The sequence below is a fragment of the Diuraphis noxia genome, unplaced genomic scaffold (genome assembly GCF_037042655.1).
Source record: "Diuraphis noxia isolate RWA-SAM2 unplaced genomic scaffold, SU_Dnox_SAM2 contig0005, whole genome shotgun sequence".
Lineage (NCBI taxonomy): Eukaryota > Metazoa > Arthropoda > Insecta > Hemiptera > Aphididae > Diuraphis > Diuraphis noxia.
Genome location: NW_028301715.1, coordinates 17,620,635 through 17,644,887, shown reverse-complemented (window position 1 = coordinate 17,644,887; position 24,253 = coordinate 17,620,635). Strand labels below are relative to the sequence as shown.

The following is a 24,253-nucleotide window of genomic DNA, read 5'->3' as shown; positions in this document are numbered from 1 at the left end:
ACATACATAATTAATACATATTATAGGAGGTGTATGATAATAATAAAACATTTTATAAGTATGTTAAAATATTAAGATTTATTATATTAATATATACATATATACATTATATAATTGTTTATTTTTAATTACACTATACATTAGACATTTATTATTATTATATTTTACAATTGTATATTTTATTTTTATTTAAACAATACATTAGACATTTATTATTATTTACATTTTATACGGAGATATTAATTGCGTAGCGCGTAATGGCCGTAAGCGTGTGTACGTATCCGATCGTCGTCGACAACGCGTTTGTCATCAAAACGATTAAGAGTCATTTTCATGGTCTTAATCGTTTTGACGCGGTGCTCGAACAATCGGATCGAAACGTTTTGCCTATACGGTGTGTACGGTGTGTACGGAGGTAGTGGTGTTGGAGTGAATTCCACACCAGCAATAGCGGCGGCGGTGGTAGCGGCGGCGGCATTCTCGTGGATCGTGGTGATAACCGATCGGGCCATCAGACGAGCACGCCGTTTCAGCTCCTCTACCTTTAGCGTTGTGTCATCGTCAAAATCGTCCTCCATGTAGTCGTCGCCATCATCTTCACCCACCTCCTCACTCTCGGCACCATCCACCGCGTTCTCGCCGTCGACCTCGAATAGACAACGCTTGTGGTCTTCGAACGTCATATGATTTCGGACCACATGCCCTCGAATCCCCTTGGCCACGAGTTTTTCACCCCCTTCGATTTTATACGCGTAAGATTTAGCCCGGAGTGCTATAAACTCGTGCATAGTTCGGCCAGCTGTCTCGTCCTTGAACATTCCGGGGATCTTCTTACGCGTACCAGTGTAGCAGGGGTGTGTGGCGGGGAGATTCGAGGTGTCCATCCGCTCGAGTAGCGCGGGGTTGTCGAGCAGGTCCTTATAGAAATCATCCGTGTGTATTCGATAGATCAGGGAATCTATGATAAAGACATTATGTACGTTAGATATTATATGAGTGTAGAAAAAATTATTATTTATTATTTCGTAAATACCTGTATCCATATACAACAGTCTAATTGAATCGTTATAGTGCCGCCGCATCACGTTGTAATGGTAGTCATACATCAACTCCTTACTTATTTCTAGCATTAAATAGGTTTGGAGAAATGTATGTCACTCATTTGCAAGGATACGGCGGCCAGATTCTCGGTGTATGTGGTAACGTGTTTGAAGGTGGGTTTATTTATGAGTTTACGCATTCGTCGGGGACAGGACACCAATTCTATGGAAATACGATTCCTAACGCATTCCATAGTTTTCCCTGAAAATGCATATAATATTATAGTATACAATGATAGTGTGTGTGTAATGACAGACTAATATTAATAATAAATCGTTGAGATATTCACCGAACACAGCGTTGTTCAGTAGTTTAAAGAAATCACGTTCAAATGTGTTGTCGGCCTTCTTTCTCATCTCCGTATTAAGATCGATATATTTGGCAAGCCATCCCGACTGTTGGAATTCCAACACCCTATGGACCTATAATTTTCGTGAGGTTAATATTAAATGTTTTTTAGGTGAAAACATATAATATAATATTATTATACCTTTTCCACAATCAGACCATTAGCGATGGCCTGCTTTAAATTTCTATAGTGAACTATATAACGTTCTTTCCGCTCCAACGTAGCCATTAACTTGTTCACCTTAGAACCCGGGGGTACAGCGTTCCGTGGTAGGAAGGGGAGATCGTTGTGCGCATCGTGTAGGCCGTCGGGGTAGGTGATGTCGACCTCGTAGATACGCCCAACGTCGGATTTGTCGGTCATACCATCCAACAGCTCTAGAGAGCGATCCAAATCCCCCTCATACCACTTGAACCCCCCGTAGGGCATGTACTCTCCCATGGCGTACCCGTACAAGTTGTTACCTGCAAGAATAGGTTTAAAGTTAGTAATATAATTAATAATTGTATAAGCGTTGTATATATTTACAATCCTGATAGACGAGCCACGACGGCGGCTTATCATCATCATACCCCGGCGTCTTAGGATTATTGGCCCGGCAGTACCGCTCACTGGCCTGCACTAACCCCCTCTGATACCCTGTTCCAAGAACAGGACCATATCGTAATCGGTCAACAACTCTAGTTTAACACCAGTATACCGCAACATGGCGTCGAATGTAAACCCCGGCGCCGTATAATAAATAATAATACACAGGGTCGAGGTTGTACGTCTACATACAGAGGTCGCGGAAGTTCTCCATGACGTCGGCCAGAAGGAGAACGTCCACCTTCAGGTAGAGGTCGCTGTAGTCACCGAGGGTCTTACAATTGAAATGACGCCACACCTCCGTTGCGTGTACGTAGTCCACGTCGGTCACATGCTTTTCGAGTAGCACACTATAGAAGTCATGTTTCGGCGGTAGGGCGGTCTCCTCGAGCCTCGACCATTTGTCGGTATACTCGTAAGGAAACACGCCCTTTCGCGTGACGAGTGGCATGTCGGTGGGTCGGAACACCTTGGCGGTCTCGCGGAACTTCTCAAACTCACCGGGCTTCGTGACGAGGTTCCCAGCCAACTCGGCCAGACTCGAGATCATGAACCGGCAAGAGTCCAAGAACCTCACACTGAAGTCGGGCATGACACGCTTCGAGAACGAGATGTAATTTTCCTCACTGTTGGGGATTACCGTTATCGACTCTTTATCGTAACCGAGTTCGGTCACGATAAAATGTGCGTCATATTTCGAGAGGTTGTGCAGGAAGCACGGGACAAACTTGGGTGTGACGAGCTTGAGGTTGCACGGGGCGCAGAGTGTATGCCTTAACCGTCCCGACAGATGACAGTGGTCGGCGACTTTACACCTGGCCTCGGTGAACGCTAACCCACACATATCACACACACTCTTCACGTTATGCGCACGCATTTCCTCCACACTCATCGAAATCGGCACATTAGTCGCCTTCAACAGGTTCCCCAACCTGGTGGCGAGCGCGGTCACACTGGCGACAAAGTGTTTAGCCACCTCGTCACGCGATTCCGACCCGCGATATATTACAGGTGTCTGTGGTATATCGTATTTCTCCATAATCGCTACGGGTACGTCCGCTGCCGCCTTAACAAAGTATCCGTAGCTCATCGGATGGTGTGTGTGAATCCCGTCAGTGCTTGCCCCCACCCGCTCCGTCTGTTTTTCTAGGAGGGCTTCAAAATCCGCGTATATCGCAAACGGATGACGCTGCATGCTAGCCCACCCGTTAAACTTAAGTACCTCCCCCTCCTCCGGCATAACAGGTAGAATAGGTTTATTAGGCCCGCATAATCTCATATGTTGTCGGAGAGCCTCATTACCACGCAATTTATTTTTTTTCACCTGTTCATCGAACGAGGTGAAACACCGTTTACAGATAAAAAGCCGATTGGTGTGAGATGTTTTCTGGCTTCGTACCAGCCGGGAAAAATGTGAGATATACGTATAATGCATCCGCTCTGAGCCCTCAATTACAAGCAGGTCCAAATGTTCGGCCTTCTCGTTTTCAACAACCCTGATCGGATACACTACACTCTCAATACCGACTTTTCCCCCCTTACCACCCTTTCCCCCTTTAGCCACCTTACCCACCTTACCAGATTTCAATCCGTATACATTTACCGATACCCCCCTATTCCGTCGTTCAAATATACAGATTTCCGATATTGGTGTCGGGGAGGATAGTTCGGAAAAATCGTACCGATGCTCCTCATTATAATAATTTTGTCCTACACGACTATGGTGGATTACTGGAACGTGTTTGACTAGAATAGCCCACTTGAAACAATCGTCATCAATATTCATAGGATTGATGACGGCCTTTTTCCGCATAATGTTTTCCGGGAGTGGAATATACGATGACCCTCCAAGAGGGGTATGCTCATAGATACCTAACAGCAAGCCATCGATAATGGATAGGGTGAAGCCCGACCCCTTTTTAATATATCTATCATCTAGAGAAATAATAATATTATAGAATCGAAGATTATTCTTATGACTTATACTATATTATTATATCTATAATAAATGCTAATATTCAGTTATTTATTATTCCTTTATATTTAACATTATTCACTAGATAATTTTAATTGTTGTTTTGAATATTATACTATTTTATAGAAATGTATGTTGGTGATTAATTCTCGATTGTGTTAATAATAATATTAACTATGAAATATTCATTTAAATAATTAAATAAACTTATGATATTATTATTATTGTATACTATATAATAATATTTAATTATTTAGTATTCCTCTATATTTACTATTATTAACTATATAATTTTATATTCATTTAAAATTATACTATTTTATAGAAACGTATGTCAGTGAATAATTTTCGATTGTTAATATTAACTTTGATATGTTCCTTAAAAACTAAATAAACTTATGATATTATTATCATTATTATATACAATATAATGATATTCAATTATTTACTATTTCTTTATATTTAATATTATTCGTTATACTATTTTATATGAATATAATATAATATTATATTATATTATTTTATAGAAATGTATGTTAGTGAATAATGTATCCTTAATTATTAATATAAACTAAAAATGATATTATTATATACTAATATTCTGAATATTCAATTATTTACTATTCCTATAGGTATACTTTTATATCTATATAATATTATACTATTTTATAAAAAAAAATAATATGTTAGTGATTATACATATTTTTAATTATTATTAAATTATATAATATTAAATATAATACATAGGTACCATGTAATTTTATTGAAATGAATGTTAATAAAATAATAATTATTTTAATTTAAGTTGGTATCGATTATTTGTTTAATGTATTTCTAACTTTATAGAAAATTCGATATTCATTATTCATAACTCATAAGTATATAATTCACTAATTTTACATCTAAATAATATTAAATAAAATACATACCATGTTTTTTCTGTATATGATCGGATAGATTATTTCGACGGGTGAAATCTTGTTTACAGTGATCGCATTGAAATTTAACCCCCTCGTGAGATTTTGCATGTCTCAGTAAATTAGACCTCACAGAGAAAACTTTTTCACAGACACCACACTTGAACATTTTTACGTAATGGACACTGAACGGGGGGCAATAGTAAACTGTAGACTGTTTTCAAGAGCTTGAAGAACAGTATGACTCCTTTGAGTTAAATCAGCTCTCTTATAAATGATACATTTTCCCTCCCCACGCAGTTGTAGAATACGCGATAAAATATCTATTTTTGATATACTAAAATGAAAAGTGATGTCCTACACGTAAATTGTCTTTTTCTAATGACTTTTACAGGTTAAAAGAGAAATCATATTCAGCTAATAACAACAAGGTGTTATAGAAATGTTTGATCGTTATAATATTACTACTATAGGTGCTAGATACTATGTGAATGTATACATAGATAAGTGATTAGGAATTATCTTAATCTTAATAATTTATTTATTTGGGTGAAGGGGGGGTATGGTGAAGTACGTACGTAATACTATACGTGTATGGTGAGGTTTATATATAATTTCTACTATATAGAAGAGGGTGGGAAGGAAGGTATATACATAAATAGAGGGGTATGTATATGATAGGAATAGATAAGAGGGGGGCACGTAAGTTATAGGCATGGATGGGAGGGGGAGGGGCAAGGCCGAGCATGGATGGGAAGGGGAAAGGCCGGGCACGTTCATGATAGCATAGCATAGGCTGGGCAGGGTACCTGGATCAGCTGGATTTGCGGGGGGCCCAGAACATACTAAAACATACTATAGTGCGGCCAGCGAAACTAGAAGCTTGACTGTCACGCTCCCTAGCTGCTGTTTTTCATTAGGGCTACGAAGAATGCTTTCCCGCGTAAAATAATTTCAAACCACTTATACACTTGTTGTATAGACCTGTTTCACAGCTACTCGTACGGTACGCGCGCGTATCGTATATTCTTACGTGTGGCTATGAAACGGGCCTTTACTATAAAGACATAACATTTTATATTTTTGTAATACACATTTTTTATTTATTTATTATCACATAATCAAACATAATATAATAATACTAAATTACTAACATTTAAAATATTTACATAGTTTTCGAATTTTAAAAATAATTATAAAACTACTCATCGTCGTCGTCGTCGTCGCTCGAACTGCTGTCATCTGGATAAATTGTTAATATAATCGGCTCTAATATTTCGTCCCTCAGTCCTGCTTTATAGAAATCTTCTTCTTGAATTTTCACGCAATTTTCTCCACATTTGGCCCAATCATCAGCAGTTACCGCGTCAATTTCTTTATGGACAAGTGCCTCAACATCAGCAATTTTAAATGTTTTTAAATTGTGCCCAAATTAATTCTATGGGATTATATTGACAGTGGTAAGGTGGAAGTCTTACCACTTCATGTCCCATTTGGTTTGTCAATTGATCCAACTTATAAATTTTTCCATGTGGCATCGCAAGTTTGACTTTCGCTCGTAATTCGTCAAGAGTTTCTACGGGAGAAAAGTCTATATTTTTTTCCCGCAACCATTGTTGTACATCCGCCTTCCTACTATTTGATTTCGGGTAGTCCTCGAGTAATGCAGAATGATATGATGGCTCTTCCAAGTTCATTAACATTTGCAAATACCAATTTTCAAAGATGGTAGCATTCATCTGTGAATGATAATCTTTGGTATTGCCAGAGCTACAACGAAAAATTAACTTTGCATCTTTGACAAAACCAAAGGAAGGAGACCCAGCGTGACAAATTATAAGGCGACTGCCTTTCCCTGTAGGTACTTTTAAGCCCTCTGTATTATCGTGGTTTTGCCAAATATATCCCCGAGTATGATTTTGGTTTACCCAGGTCTCGTCTAAATATACTATTGGCCGAGTATCACCATTTATACGAAGCTCGTTCATTCTACGTAAAAATTTTACGCGCGCAGCTACTATGTCCGACCGTTCCATAAGAAATTTGCGACCGTCATTACACCGTTTATACTTAAAATTCAGTTTTTTCAAAATGATTTTTACTGATGATTTCGACCCCCGGTAATCAGTTTTTTCTCGCAATGCTGCTAAAATTTTTGCACTTGTTGGAAATTCTCCCTTGTCATAAAAGCTGTGTACCACCCTTCTGACCACTTCACTGTCAAAATCGTCAAGATCAGTGATAGGTTTGTTACGACTGTAAAGTTTTCTAGGTGATCGAAATTTTATATCGGTTGAACTTCCGACACCTAACTCTTCTTCAACACCAAGAGATATAGTTTTGCTTTCCTTACAAATTCTCTGTACAATAGACCGACTTACCCCGCAAGCATCTGCCGTACGCTCTTGACATAATCCGAAAAAACCTGCCACTTCCGGTTGGTCTTTTTTACTGGCCAACATTTTAAAATAATTGTACACGTTGTATATAGTTTTTTTGGTTTGAGAATGTATATCAGGCCGGATCGACATTTCTATTGAACAATAAATGCACAAAAATAGTGAAAAACCGCAAAAAAAACAAAAATGTACAAATAAACAGCAAGAAATTCGTAAAAAACTCAGTTCAAATTATAACAACCAGCACACACAAAATACACGTTACACGAAGCAAAGATGTCCAGTGACTAACATAAAGGTCATACAGCAGATGGTTTAATGACAGAGGTCTGTATTAAAATCTACAGGGGTTCGGCATGCAACGGTCACACAATAGTTTACCATTATACGTTGTACCCAACGTTGTAGTGTATTGTATATTTCCCTCCAAATTGTATTTCAATTATAATACGTATCGTAAACTATAATCTCAAGACTACCTAGCAACGCATTTTACTGATTATTTACAATAGAATGAGAACCACTTTTCATGAGCCAAACTACAACCTATAAAAAAATAACATATTCACTATATTCATTTCGATAAAAAGATCGCGCAGCTGCACAAACAACCAACATATTTAGAACCCCTGGTCTACACGAAAACGGCCGATAGGGCGCGTAACCGTCAAGCTTCTAGTTTCGCTGGCCGCACTATACTTACAGCTAATATATACTCCGGCCACCGAGAGACCGCTACTGGGCGGCGACCAAATTACGTCCGTGTTCGCGCATTCCCACCACCATACCACATTTTTTGCTTGCCACCGTCAGGTTACCACCGCCGCCGCCGATGTCGTTTTCGTCACCACCAAAAACGTATCACGTGACAGTGGTTGTCTGTATACAGCGCGACTATAGTTATTACTGTTTACCGTATTTTACGTATTGCCGTACAACCCATACCAAGTTTTTATCACGTGTTTTACACATTTGTTTATTGTTTTTACATTTTTTAGTTGACCACATTTTTTAGTTTATTGTATAAGCAAGACTACAATGGATCGTAATGATATTAATTCACCTAAGAAAAAAAATCCTTGTGGAAAGGTAAGTGTTTAGTTAAAAAATTTATAATTTTTTTTTTTTATAATTATCTTTTGCTAATTCTTATTATTTAAATTATTTTTTCTGCAGTTTGTTGGTACTGGTCAAAAGCAAATAATCATAAACCTGTACAAAGATGAAGTCAATCAACAACTCGAAAATCCCGAAAGCCCCCGATTGAACTACAGACAAATGATTATGAAAATTTCAAAGGCATGCGGTATTGGTCAACGAACAATCCAAACTACTTTGGCCGAGTATAAAAATAAAGGTACTGTATCATCGCCCAACAAAAAGAAAATAAGACCTACAATTATTGAAAAAGTGGATGATTTTGACAAGAATGCAATTAGGCAAAAAATTCATAGTTTTTGGTTCAATCGTGAAGTGCCCACAATTGCGAAGATGTTGACTGCCATAAATGAAGATGAGCAACTCCCAAGTATGAAACGTTCATCATTTCAAAAAATATTAAAAGAATTACAGTTTGTATACGTCAAAAAAAGTCGGAATAGCGCGCTTCTTGAAAGAGATGACCTCGTGACTTGGCGGCAAAATTATTTGAGCACCATAAAGCAATACAGAGCACAGGGCAGACCGATCTATTACTTAGACGAGACGTGGGTCAACGCGGGAGAAACGCATAGTAGAACATGGGTCGACAGTTCGGTCACTTCACGACGTGACGCATTCAAAAGGGGCCTCACAACAGGACAAAAGGAACCCTCGGGCAAAGGTAAACGGCTCATCGTCTTACACATTGGTTCATCTGACGGCTTTGTCCCGGGGGGCCTTTTGTGTTTTGAATCAAAAACAAACTCATCCGACTACCATGATGAGATGAATGGTTCTACTTTTTTTGAATGGTTTGTCAAAATTTTACCGTTACTTAAAGATAATGCAGTCATTGTTATGGATAATGCCTCGTATCATTCCGTAAAAAAAGATCCAACTCCAGTAAGGTCGTGGAAAAAACAAGACATTATAAACTGGCTGGAAAGTAAAGGTGAGGTCGTAATACAACCAATAGTAAAGGCAGTATTGTTGGAGAGAGTAAAAAAAATAAAATCGGAACACGAAAAATACGTTATCGACGAGTACGCAAAAGAAAACAATAAAACCGTATTAAGATTACCTCCATACCATTGCGAGCTAAACCCGATAGAGCTCGCGTGGTCATCCGTTAAACATTATGTCCGGACGCATAACAGTACATACAAGATAAAAGACGTACAAGAATTATTAAAACAAGGCGTAGAACATGTAACGCAAGAAATGTGGACCAATTTTGTTGAGCATGTCGTAAAGGAGGAACACAAATTCTGGAAAATTGACTTCATCACAGATGAAATTTTGGAGGAAGAACCTGCCGAAGATCAACACATCATGACAATAGGAACAGGTGATACCAGTGGTTCTGAATGTTCTGATTTTGATTCAGAGTATTCAGATTCTGAATGATTAATTTGTATTATTATTTTTGTTATTGTATTATTTAAATTTGTCTTTTATTTTGGTATTATTATTTACAAAATCCATTTTGCATTACATTTATGAATGATTAAATGAATTGCGATTATTTGTATGTATTTTATTTGTAATTTTTTTGTATTAAATTTTTTTGGTATTTAAACGATTTTTTTTTACTAAATACATGTTATTTAAATGTGTATTATGTAATATACATATATTATGTAATTACTCATTTTGGTTTAAATAAATAAAAAATTGCATAAATAAAATATTGGTGTTACATATATATCATTAGTATTGTATAGTGTATACACAATAGACACGCCCGACACCGGGTGTTATTATTTCTATTGTTTACTTGAGCCGCTGTAGACAAACCACTTGTTGCCGCTCGGCAGCGGCGGCCGTGGAATTAGCTACCATCACCGCGTAGCGAGTGGGGGCATGTTGGGCGGCCAATAGGTAGTAGAGTGGGAGAAAAATGGGTACGGAATCGCGGAGCTCGTTCATTTGGATGCGCCAAGGAGTAGCGCTCTCTCAGTGGCCGGAGTATAGTAAATTCATCATACCATTTTAATATATCTGTCGCCGCCGCAACATAATTATAAATAAACTTATAGCATAATAGTATTCAATTATTTAATATTGGGCAGCGAGGATAGCTGGACACAAACACACACTCACACTATTACTGTTGTCATTATAATGTTTCATTTTTATATCTATTTAAATATGTCTTGTGAGTTATATTATACCTATATGGGCTACTGAAAGGGCTAAAGCTCTAATAGCTGCCGTCATATTATATTGTCATTTGCTTGGACATAAGGGCCGCTCATTTATATATACCTTTTTCTGTTGGGCCAGAAGGGCCACAATATATTGTATACTGTTATAGCCATAAGGGCTTGATTTATTATATATTATATTTTTTATACTTATTGTGTTGCTGTGATTTTTATCATATATTTGTACTATTATTCAATTTGTGTATTATACAGCAACTCATTTTTGATAGCAATCGTGTTACCATTTTTCTTTTATTATTAGTCATTGTATACAAACCCACACTCATACACATTTAGACACAAATACACATAGTTACACAACACGCACAACTCATAGCTCGACAGTATTTGCCCGGCGTTCCCAACCACTGCTGTTCGAGCTATTACATCACTACACACCCTGCTAGTCCATGTCTGTGAACTTGGCAGCACTAAGGTAACAGAATTCAATTAAACCTATCCAACAATTTTGTTGGACATTGTTGGAAAGTTTTTAAAATTTGTTGGATAATAAAAAAAAAAGTTATGTTCAATTTTCCAAAACCACCGCCAAGTTCTCATCAACGGCCAACACTAAATCAAACACAACAAAAACTATCAAAAACTGTAGATGACAATTTGTTGGAAAGGTCCCACGATTTGTTGGATCACCATTTATTTTATACGATTTTTTGAAAAAGTGCCGCTAACTTCACACCAGTGGCCAACAATTCCAAAAAACTACAAAACCAACCTAAACCGTTGTTGACGGTTTGTTGGACGTTGTTGGAAAGGTCCCACGATTGGTTTTGATCGCCGTTTATTTTTTTCGAATTTTTTAAAAAATCCCTATAACATGATACCAATAAAGTGGCCTACAATTCCAAAAACCCCAATAACCATCCTAAACCGTTGTTTTCGGTTCGTTGGACGTTGTTGGAAAGGTCCCACGACTTGTTGGATCATAAATATACTACATTTTTTTAAAATTTTTTCGATATTTCTGATCTTTAAAAATATAAACAAATGAAATATAATATTGTATTCATACAAATAAGGTATCAGTATAAAATGAACTTCAAAACATAATAAAAAATGATGATAAATAAAATCATTATAACATTCAAATTATAATTATTCAAACAAATGAGGTATAAATTAAAAAATATTTTTCCAAAACAATGTAAAAAATAATGAGAAAAAAAATTTATCTTTTCCTAAATAAAATTATTTCCTATAATATTTTAATTAAATTTCAAATATTTAAAATCTTAGATATTTAGGTTAATCAAAATAAAAGAATTTTTAAACAACATAATAATATAAAACGTCAATTAAAATCATTATTTGTACAATTAATTTATTTTATTTTATTGCTTTATATAAAAAAATGGTATGTAGCATTATACGCATTGTACCTTTAATCATACGACCTACGTCGTGCTGCTCCCATTATCCACTTAGGCGTCTTATATATCCTAATATAATGACCAATCCCGCTTAAAACACTTGGCTCTATGTACGCAGTCATTCCTGTGAGACGGTACCTGAAGATAAATTATTATCTTTTATTTATTTATTTGTCACTTGTTTAGTTTAAATATTTTTTATTTTATTTTGTACTTAAAAGTTTATGATCTATCAGAGTATTGTTTAGTTAAAATATTTTTTTAGGGTAATTAGATAATTAGTTTTTATATTGAAAAATGATTAATGCAAAACCATACATATATATATGTATTTATTTTATGATCAACCTTAAACATTCATATTTCTTTAAATTTATGTTCAGCTTTGTTGAATATCACCAATACTGGTGGCATTATGATATCATCCAAATTCATTAAAGTTTTATTGACGATTTAAATTAATTGGGACTAAATTTAATCCAAACATTTTAAACTTAATTTACTCATTATGTATTATGTATTATACTTGGAAAAGAGAATAAAAATAAGTTCTTTATAAAAATTATGATTGTTAAACTTTTTAAAATACGTAGTTGGTAATAATAATCTGTTATGGTATTATATTATACCCGTGCAAATAACATAAAATCAAATTGCTATAAATCGGTAATTTTTTTAAGTTAGAAAAGAAATTCATTCATTAAAAAATACCAAAAAAAATAATTTGTGGTGAAAAATGGATCATGCTTTTTAAAGGAAAAAAATTGTTATGCGCATGCGCAAAATAGAGTGTCAAAAAAATAGTCTAATTATTTGAAAATGTGTATAATAATGTTTATTAGTTAGCCGAAAAGTAGAATTGAAATATATGAAGCCTACACATAGTTATTGAGTTTTTCCACTTATCGTGATCACACTGTATAGAAAACCAAATTTTGTATAGGTAAAGAAGAAATTTGTAAAAATAAAGAAATATAACAACGTGTTTTGCATATTAAAACCCATAACAACCAACTATGAACAAAAGTACTTTTTTAAGCACCTCCACGGGTCTTCGAAATCGGTCCAGCCGTTTAGGAATGCAATAATTCATTTTGATATAAATAGATAAAGTAAAATATAAATATATATTATTCAAAAAATAAGTTAAATATCAGCTAAAAAACTATCTTTGTATAATTTATAGTAGCACCAAGTGTTATTTATTTTTGTCTGCTACAGGCTACTGCAAATAAATTTATTATTAATTTTATGTTTCTATCATAGTTAATTTAAACGAGTAAGTATCTTTTCAATTATTAATTTATATTATTTAAATAAGTGTACCTACCTACCTAATATTATTATACATTATTTAATTATTATGATTTTCTAATTGTGTAAATATCACTGATATCACAGTAATATCACTGAGAAGTGAGAATATTAATATTTTTGTGTTGAATGTAATACGCCACGTGACCATCTGGAAGATACAGGCTATGGCAATAGCGGCCTTTGGAATTCCCAGGTGATGTCGAATTATACAACTCTACACGTTTGTATACAATTTAATAGTGTATTATTATATTTAAATACAATACCATATTATATATAAATAGTTATTATTAGTCAATAATAAAATGATCACTCAATAGCTTATATTAAATACTAATATAATTTATAATTGGACCGAGAATGTTTTGTCATTTTACCATCAAGACAAGTTCTGAATGGCTGTATCCTAGTATCCTTTAAACATTTTTATTGTTTGACGAAATCAATAAAGTTTTTGGTGTTTTATATATTTATTTATTATTTTAAACTCAACTAAGGTAAGCAAAAATTACATTAGTTTTTTTATTTAATATTATTCATTACTATACGATTACTTACTGTCGGATAGTAATGAAAATTACAATCTTTTCCAAATATTTTTAATGGATATACTATTAGACTCAAATATTTGGAACAGATTGTAATTTTCATTACTTTTTTATCATATGAAATCGGCATATTGAAATATAATCAACTGTTTTTAGTACGTAATAATATATTTTTTCTAGTAAGCAGCATAAGTCGAAACCGATTTCCTATCGTGGGTGGGTACAGTTTATAAATAACCAATTATTGTGCGTACGAAAATAATAAATTTTCCATAAATATTATTAAATTTTTTTAATTCAATATATCAAATTCCTAGACAGTTCTTCTGGTACGGAGTCAAGTTTTAGAAAATATAAAACTGAAAAAACTTTGTTTTAGAAAATATAACATATTTTAAAATGCTGAGTTTTAGAAATGTTTATTTTGTTAAAAACTTCTCTACGTTCTGTTTTCTGTATATATTACAAAAAACTGACTTATGAAATAACTCATATGTTCTAATTGATATTTAATTTTAATTTTGTAATTCAATTTATAATTAGTAAGTATAAAGAGTACAATTTTCATTTTTATTATTATCAATATCACTTAGCTCGCACAAAATAGGTAATAAAAATTAATTTGAAATTCAGAATAGCCAATTTGTTAATCTGCTATTTATTTTTTATTTTTATTTCTATTATTAATAAAACAAATATATATATATTTACAATCTGTATTCAATTGATACAACAAGTAAATTTTAGAATATTATGTACCAGGCATTTAGGCGTGATAGAAGGGGGAGGGATCCAGTGACACTATTTCAATAATTTAATAATTTAATATTTCAATTATTATTTACAATGTTTTGGAAGAATATTTTTTAATTTATACCTCATTTGTTTGAATAATATTAATTTGAATGTTATAATGATTTTATTTATCATAATTTTTATTATGTTTTGAAGTTCATTTTATACTGATACCTTATTTGTATTAATACTATATTATATTCCATTTGTTTATATTTTTAAAGATCAGAAATATCCAAAAAAATGAAAAAATGTAGTATATTTGTGATCCAACAAATCGTGGGACCTTTCCAACAACCTCCAACAAACCGTCAACAACGGTTTAGGATTGTTTTTGGAATTGTTGGCCACTTTATTGGTATGATGTCATAGGCATTCTTTAAAAAATTCGAGAAAAATAAACGGCGATCCAACAAATCGTGGGACCTTTTCAACAACGTCCAAAAAACCGTCAACAACGGTTTAGGATGGTTTTTGGAGTTTTTGGAATTGTTGGCCGCTGGTGTGAAGTAAGCGGCACTTTTTCAAAAAATCGTATAAAATAAATGGTGATCGAACAAATCGTGGGACCTTTCCAACAACGTCCAACAAATTGCCATCTACAGTTTTGGATAGTTTTTGTTGTGTTTGATTTAGTGTTGGCCGTTGATGAGAACTTGGCGGCGGTTTTGGAAAATTGAACATAACTTTTTTTTTATTGTCCAACAAATTTTAAAAACTTTCCAACAATGTCCAACAAACTTCCAACAAAATTTTTGGATAGATTTAATTGAATTCTGTTACCTTAGTGCCACGAAATTCACAGACATAGCTAGTCCTCCATATTTTTAATACATAGGTGTTAGTGGTAAGCAATCAGGTGTCCGGGGTGCGCGTATTATTATCATATGCTATCGACCCAAACAATATCATTAAATTATTTAACCAATTAAATTTCAATATTTATAAATTACATTACAACAACGTATTATAATGGATCTCACAGAAATTAAACATTAATAAAAAAAAAAAAAAAAAACAGGAATCTGAATAACTCTATAAACAGTTCAAGTAATTGCAGAATATATTCAAGATGTCAATAAAATTGATAGATTAGGCTAATTATTCAGATTTTTAATCGATCTTTTATATTGAGCTCAAGTTGTATCACAAACTACTAGCTATATCAGCAATCACGATATACATCCATGCTATACTCATCACATCTTCTGAATTAGTAGATTTATAATACATTTTACATTTTCTTGCATTTAAAGTGAATAAAATATGGAAAAATATGTTTGACATTTTTCGAAATCTTTTAACACCAAAATAATCATGTCTTACTTTGTTTTTTGTTAATTTATCTCATGTACTTTGAATAATTGTTTAAGGCATTTTTAATTTTATCATCAATTAAACTAACTAGGTGTAATTTTTAATAACAAATCACCCTAAATGTGGAAAATAGAATATATTTTTTTAGTGTTTGCAAACAGATTATCATACTATCCTAGTTCTTATCGGAATCTCACATTTTAAAAGTTACGTTTCGCAGAAAACTTGTAGTAATGTAACAACAAATATATTGATAATACGTACCATCAAAGCCTGAAAACAATAATGTTTAATTAACTTACAACTCCTTATGTATATCTATTTTTTCCTAAATAGATAATACGTATGCATATTTGTTATTCATAATTATAAAAATTCTAGATTTAAAGAAAAATAGTCATTCAAATGCTATAAAATGTATTCTAATTTTAATAACTAATTTATCATATTGTATATTACGGTACAGCGAAATCAATTGCTTAAATAAAACTACCTTTCTAAATAAGTCAAAACGATATCTTGACAGGTACAAATGTACAATAGTAATTTTGGACTAATTCGAGAATCCAGACATACCTAATATTAATATTCTCTTGGAGTAGTTTAATGTTCTTAATTGTTAAACAGAATTAAAATTTTTTTTACAGAAAGAAATTTCGTTATGCATTTATGGCATGACGAAAATAAAAATTGCGAAAGTCCGTCGTCATTCATTTTTTCGTTTGTTCTCAACAAATTTTCGTGAATTTTTATTTTATGAATTTTAAAAATTACTTTGGGTCCTTAAGTAGTCAACAATTGATTAATGTAGTGTTTGGATTAATCAAAAACCTAAACAAATTAGAATTACTGTATATTATTCTAATTAATTTTGAATTTGTCATTTGAGTATTCAAGAAGAAAAGAATGTAGAAATATGGCAATAATTATAAATTATACTTACATGATGAGTCTGTAAAAAAATATATATTACTAAACAATGGTCATTACTCATTAATATTATAATAATATATAAATTTGAAATTATCTAAAAGTGGTATTTAATGCCAAAGACCCCTTTGGTTTTATCTACCAACTACCATCAAAGGAAATAAATAAAATATTAGTTCTGAAATGTGAATATAAATAATATGGTATGTTTATGTATATTATTAACTATATTAAGTAAATATTGATAGTATGTGCATATCTGAGAGTGTATGTATTGTTAAAAATACTATTGATATCTCTTGTTATTAATGTTCAAAGAATGTTGTAGATGTGTACTTTTATGTTTGGTTTATGGAATCTACTTTACTTTATATTTTATAATAATAATATTAAAAATAATAGCAACAAAAAATTTAATTTTTAATGCTACTTTTTAGAAGAATAACTTTCTGTACTTAAAAAAGACTTCATAAATATCATGTACTCTAATGTATTTGATAATATTTGATACTTATGGTCATACTTGTTTATAATTTATCGCTTTTGAAAAAGTTTATTTTATAATTCCCAATAGACCAACAACAGAAATTTTAGAAAGAAAAATATCCCTCAGGTAAATTTATTAGGTGACGTTAAAAAAATTCAATGAAAAAAATTTGGTAACGTTAAAAAAAATTATTAAAAAGATCAATGAAATGACAAACAGATACAAAAAGTATTTCTTACCGTCTTTTGGAAAATAGAAATAACAATAATAATATTAATAATTTGTCTAAAATTGTTAAATCAAAGACTTAAGAAGAAAAATGTATTGTCAAATGATGATAATGAGCAAATTGTTGTGTTAGACTTAATTTAAAGGTAATTATCATTATTAATATTTAATCAACATCGTAGGATTATAAACTAATTGGTAAAACAAAAATAATATTATCTATCCATATACTAATATATTTTATAATTTAATATGAATATGATATTTTAAGTCATGAGTTATAGCATTTAAAAAGATATTGAAAATCATTTAGTTAAAATTTGTATAAATTCATCAAAATGATTAAATTTTGAAAATTTAGTTGAAAATTCATAAAGTTTTTAGTTTAAACATTTTTTTTTTTTTTTGATACATGATTTATAGTGTAAAAGAACTACTTTGGGTTCTGTCAAAAACTTGAAAATAATTGTATACAAGATCCCAAACAATAGTATAGTAGCATACTTTATTTTTTCAAAACCAAAAGTAATTTTTTGTCTATTACTATAGTGTTTATACTTTTTACAGAATTTCCATATAGTATATTGTATTTCATTGAGGTTTTCATTTCTTAAAAATAAACTGTAGGTACTCATGTTTCATGTAATAAGTAATAAATAATAATCAATATCTGAAAATAATGAATTTATGTGAAAAATATAATTATTTTTAGTGTTTCAAAACAAATTATTATTATTATTCTTTCCAAGCCCTTGTAAGAATCTTACATTTTAAATGATACGTTTCACAGAAAACATTAAAGATGTTTTAAATTTTGAATTTTATTGAGATTTAATACAATTTTATAAAGGTTTTTCTTGCAGTATGTACAAATTAATATATAAATAATACGTACGAATATCGACTGTAAACGATAATGTTAAATTGACTTACACATTTCTATTATGCACATCATATTTTGCATAAATAGATAAAATGCATAATATATTTTATTCATAATCAAAGTAAAAATTCTAGATTTTGAGAAAAATAGTCTTTCAAATTGCTATAAAGTGTTTTCTAATTTGTCATATTAAATATTACAGTACAGTGAAATCAAATACTTAAATAAATCTAGGTATCATTCTAAAAAGTCTAAACGATATCTGGGCACGTACAACAGTAATTTTGGACATGTTCGAGAATCCAGATATAATGTTAATATTGTCATATGTGTTATTCATAATTAAAGTAAAAATTTTAGATTTTGAAAAAAATAGTCTTTAGTTAAAATTTAGAAATTATAAAAACTGTTTTTTTTTTTTTTTTTTGACAGATAGTACGTTATGCATTTATAATATAGCAAAAATATATATAGCTTCGAACCAAAAAAAAAAAAAAAATAATAATAATAATAATACAACCAAAAAAAGTTATAAAATATTAAAAATAACTATTTGAAAACAAGGCCTAACTAATCCCACCCGCTGGTTACGCCACTGCTTTCGATCTGTTATAGTATGTGTGTGTGTGTGGTTCGTGAACCGTAACAATATTTATAAAAAAATAATAATTTTTTTTTTTCTTTACTTGAGTTAAACAATCTATACCTTAGGGGCACAATAAGTTTATATGGTTAGAGAATTTCCAACATGATACGTTTGACTTGAGAATTGAGAAGTCATCCACTAATGACACTCAAATTGATTGATTTTTTTTTTTTTTTTTGTAGAATAATTAGTTAAACAACCGATACTCTGTAATTGATTAGTTGAGGGCAGGGGGGTGAGCAAGTAGGTCACGACACCATTTACGTTTTAAACGTCTGGGTGGGTTACCAGGAATAGTATGGACTGCAAGATTACGTATTAGCGGGTTGCTATTTGAGGAAAGACGATTGTGAAAGCGTTGGTAATGATCTATAGCTTCTTCATGTAACAGTTTTATTTTTAGATTAGTGTGAATAGTGTGGTTTGAGAAGTAAGGAGGAGCGTTTAGAAGTTTCCTGAGTGTTATGTTTTGAAAAGTTTGTATTTTGTTTATATTTGATTTTTTTGCATTACCCCATAACTGTATTCCATAAGTCCAGACTGGTTTGATTAAAGATTTGTATATGAGCGGTTTTGATTTGATATTAGTGAATTTGTTATTGTTAATAAATGTTTTAAGAAGCCGTAAACGAGAGTTTAAGTTTGTTCGTTTAGACTTAATATGGTGGGCCCAGGTTAATCTACGATCTAAAGTTAGTCCAAGATATTTAACTGTTTGAGAGTTTGGAATAGGGATGCCATGAATGTAGACAGCTGGGCAGGTAGAAGGTCTAAGGGTAAAAGTACAATGTATGGATTTGGACTGATTTATTTTCAACCGCCGGTTGGTGTACCATTCTTCCATGAGGGAGAGGTGATTTTGAAGATGGTGGGAGGCAATAACCGGGTCATTATTTATTGAGATTATAGCTTTATCGTCAGCATAGTCGGCGACTAGCGTATTCGGGGAGGTTGGTTGATCAGAGGCGTAGATGTTGTAGAGCACAGGCGAAAGAATTCCGCCTTGTGGAACGCCTGCCGATATTTTGGCTATACTGGAGAGGATTTCACCGAAACGAGTACTGATATATCTGTCAGAAAGATATGATTTAATGATCAGGAAGTATACAGGATGTAAAATTTTTTTCAATTTGAAAAGGAGCCCATGGTGCCAGACCCTATCAAATGCTTGAGAGATATCAAGAAAAACGCAAGTACAATATAATTTTTTTTCTAAAGCATAAGAAATTGCATCTACAACTCTATGAACTTGGTGGATTGTTGAGTGGGTAGATCGAAATCCAAACTGAGAGTTGGGAAGAATGGAATTCATAGTTAGGCATGGTAGAATACGTTTAAGTAAAAGTCTTTCAAGGATTTTAGCGAAAAAAGGTAATAGACTAATGGGGCGGTAAGAGGAAATGGAGTCAGGAGGTTTATTGGGCTTTGGAACCAGAATAATAATCGAGAATTTCCAGAGGGAAGGAAAATATGAGAGCCTGAGAACAGAGTTAAATAGATGTGAGAGGTGGATGATCGCTTTTTTTGGCAGGCATCTGGCAACTTCAGCAGTAATTTGATCAAACCCGGGAGATTTTTTGAGAGGGTATTTATCAATAGCATATTTAACTTCATTCGGAGTGAAGTGTTTGACAGGGAGAGCAACTGGTAGTGGGAAGTTTAGAAACTCTTCCACAGAGTTGATGTTATTTGGAGAGGCAATATCAGGGTGAGGTTGGAAAGTTTCAGATAGGTGGAGTTTGAACAGTTCGGCTCTATCTGTATCAGATATAGCAAAGCTGCCATCGTTTTTTTTTATTGGGACGTTAGGGGCTTTAGTTTTACATGCATTTTTTGTTGCTTTCCAAAGATTACCATCATTTGCAGAGAGATTAGTTAGAAAGCTTTCAAAAGATTTTGTTTTGAGTTTAGCTAACAATTTTTTTAGATGGTTGGCTAATTTATTGTATTTTTGCTTGTGTGAAGGCAAGCGGGTTCGCTGGTAAAGAGCCCTTGACCTACGTTTTTCAACAATGATTTCACGAATGTGGACTGGTATAGCAGGAGTCTTAGAAAGTTTGAGGGAGGTGACTGTAGATGACCAAGCTGAACTTTGAATGAGGTTGTGAAATTGTTAACAGCTAGATCCAGGATTTTAATTTAATGTTTAATTTGATTTATTGGTCTACAAGGTCATGAAATTTGATTTAATTAGTAGTATGGTTAAATAATTTCGAGGATTCCTGTCGAAGAGGAGGAGAGACATTAAGAGTTAGCAGTACTGAGGAATGGTCAGAATTTAAGTCAAGTATATTCTCCATAGTACAGTGAATGTTGTTTGGGATTTTTGTGATGAAAATATCTAGAATATCTGGGTTTTTACGTGCTGAGGCCGGCCAATATGTTGGGCCTGGTGGAGCAAGGACTTTAAGATTTTCTCTAGTTACAAAATTATGAAGAACCTGACCACGCGGATTGTCTGCACGGCAACCCCAGGAATGGTGTTTTGCATTGAAGTTAACACCAATAATGCAATTGTTATGCACAGAGTTAAAGTAATTAGTAAAATTTTGAAACGTTATCTTATGTTTTGGAGGAGAGTAGACGGCCGCAATAGTAATAGGAATATTATTTAACTTTATGATTAGGGAACAGGATTGTAAATAATCAAAACAAAAATGTGGAAGAGGTTGAAATTGAATAGCATTTTTTATGAGAATAGCGATACCACCATGAGCCGTGTTATCAGGATGGTCGGTTTTAAAAGCTTATACCCAGGTATATAAATGTTGGAGTATTTGGTGAGATGGGTTTCAGTAATTAGTGCTAAGTCAATGCGTGAATTGTAAAGAACTGTTTGGAGTTCGTTGACGTGATATTTTTTATTCCATTTGCATTAAATTGTAGTATTAAAAGTGATTTATTTGTAGCTTTGTCTGACATTTTATTTAGCAAGAAGTTTTTCGATTACTTTGGTGAGTAGGGATATTAGAGGATTTATCAGTGATTTGAAATCCTCAAGGAAGTTTGTGATGGTAGAATTTAAATCAGGAGCGGTTGAAGGAGTTGGATTATTAGCTGACCTACCAGAAGTAGCCTGGGCATAGGTGGGGGAATGAGAATCGGGCTGAATTGGGTGGGTGTCATTTATTGGATGACTATCTCTAACATTTGTGGTATTAAATCTAGTGTTAGTTGGTACAAAGTTACTTTTGGTGTATGGTTTTTTGGCACGCTGGAGATCCTTGTATATGGAACAGCCTTTGTAACTTGCAGGATGATCGCTTCTACAGAGAGCACTCTTTGGTGGATCGGAGCGTGGATTTGGACAGTCGGGGACTTGTGATTTTAGCCACAGCGGACGCAGCGTGAAGGGTAGTTTTTAGGTTTTTATGTGACCGTATTCCTGACAGTTTGTACATTGACAAGACTTGTAGGGCTTTTCGACTTTGATTTTCGTGTGCAACAGTGAGGACAGATGAAAGATTTCAGCTGACTTGATTGATGGCTCTAGATCTACGAAAAAGAGCGGAAGTGGAATTTTTGTTACTTTGTGGAGAACATTTGTAACACGTCTTATTTCAAACAAACGAACTTCTAGTTCTTCTTTAATTGTGTCTACATTAGTGGTTGGATGAAGGTTACGTATGACGACACGGAGTGGTTTATCTTGTTTGAGCTGGTAAGTGTGAAATTCCGCTTCTTGATCTTTTAAAAAGTGAATAAGTGCCCTGTATGATTCAGGATTCGATGTTTGAATTTTTAAACGGTCAGCAGACGTTTTGCAGAAGAAATTATCTACACTAATTAATTCAATTAACGATGTACATAGGTCTAAGTAGTTTAACACGCCCCTTACAAAAATAGGAGGCGGGGGTTTGAAAACTTCGTCTGAGATATAATTGTTTGGTTTATCAGGCAGCTGTTGAGAAGACGAGTTTTGGTCAGGCTCGTCAAGTTGATTTAGGATTTCAAACCGATTTGTTGATTTAAACAGTTTGGTTTTTTTTTTTTAAATATTTTGCGATGTAATATTGACCTGATCGCTTGTCAATGAGGTTTGAGAAGATGAAGAGAGATTTCTTTTACCTTGAGTAGCATGAGTAACATTGTCATTTGGATTTTTATTTGAAGTTGCGTCGTCATATTTGGTATTAGAAGCGTGAGGGTTTGACTTTATTGGCTGACTGGACGTTGTTGTTTTGCGTTGACCGATTTGCTGATTAGCTCTATTATTCATAATTAATTAAATTGCGGCGGCGGCGTGTGTTTGTTTTATCTAGACCGCCTGGTGGCGGTCGCAGATAAGGAGAACTCGTATGCACTATTGCGTAATAACGCAGTAATGTGAGTACTGCGAACTTATGTAAGGATTTTAAACGACGATTTAACAATAAAAACACTGCTAGTAGGTTGCGAAAAAAAGAAACACTAAAGTACAACTAAGATTTACTCATTGTCACTGAACAGTGAACGCTAATGAGTGCGATTATATTAATTACGAGAGGAGCGCACAGAGACACGTGTGTATCGGATGGCTTCTACCGCGGAACTAAAAAAAATAATAATAATAATAATAAATAATCTAGCATATTATTTTGGTTCAAGCACACAAATTTCGTTTACACATATTGTAACTTAACTACTAATTCAGTCATACTTTATTGGGGAAACGTAGGTACTTACTGTAACCCACTAGAAAAAACAATGTGTAGCATTATTGTTAATATAAGTTACGAAATATTATAATTTATAGTTTATTATGAATTATTATAAACTATCATGATTTAAAAACACATAGTTGTACATTATCATTATGATTAAAATGTTTACAGTTTAGTAGGTAAATCATTGTTTTTGATTGAATCTAACGATAACCTTACCTACGATTTGATTCTTAAACAATGGACACATTTTCAATATTTGAGATCAAAAAGATAGGTTTACAAAATAAATATTTCGTTTCAAATTACCAGAGTCAGGCACTATTTTTATTTGTCAACATAGAATTAAAAAAATATACTGATAAATCACGCTGCTGTTAAGTAAACTTTTAGTA

General features: G+C 33.0%; 2 protein-coding genes and 2 pseudogenes across 3 annotated transcripts; 1 reads left to right on the top strand and 3 right to left on the bottom strand.

Annotated features, from left to right (window-relative positions):
- Nucleotides 1–136: 136 nt before the first annotated feature.
- LOC107170812 (uncharacterized) lies at nucleotides 137–2,206 on the bottom strand (annotated as a pseudogene). The gene is made up of 4 exons (XR_016191932.1): nucleotides 1,592–2,206; nucleotides 1,391–1,523; nucleotides 1,034–1,302; nucleotides 137–958 (listed from the first exon to the last, which is right to left on the bottom strand). The product of XR_016191932.1 is annotated as an uncharacterized LOC107170812 (transcript).
- A 16-nt stretch (nucleotides 2,207–2,222) lies between these two features.
- LOC107170811 (uncharacterized) lies at nucleotides 2,223–3,851 on the bottom strand. The gene has a single exon (XM_015521003.1). It carries the CDS (start codon nucleotides 3,849–3,851, stop codon nucleotides 2,223–2,225), a length of 1,629 nt encoding a protein of 542 aa, XP_015376489.1.
- A 1,005-nt stretch (nucleotides 3,852–4,856) lies between these two features.
- On the bottom strand, nucleotides 4,857–8,391 carry LOC149055001 (uncharacterized; annotated as a pseudogene).
- On the top strand, nucleotides 8,368–9,876 carry LOC149055000 (uncharacterized). The gene is made up of 2 exons (XM_089229485.1): nucleotides 8,368–8,418; nucleotides 8,497–9,876. The coding sequence occupies exons 1-2, from the start codon at nucleotides 8,368–8,370 to the stop codon at nucleotides 9,874–9,876; spliced, it is 1,431 nt and encodes a 476-aa protein (XP_089085611.1).
- The last annotated feature ends 14,377 nt before the right edge of the window (nucleotides 9,877–24,253 follow it).

Excerpts from the sequence above, each read along its gene's own strand:
- LOC149055000 (XM_089229485.1), top strand. The coding sequence starts at position 8,368 with ATGGATCGTAATGATATTAATTCACCTAAGAAAAAAAATCCTTGTGGA. Across the intron at positions 8,419-8,496 it reads AAAAAAATCCTTGTGGAAAG|TTTCTGCAGTTTGTTGGTAC; the intron begins GTAAGTGTTTAG and ends TTTAAATTATTT.
- LOC107170811 (XM_015521003.1), bottom strand. The coding sequence starts at position 3,851 with ATGCGGAAAAAGGCCGTCATCAATCCTATGAATATTGATGACGATTGT.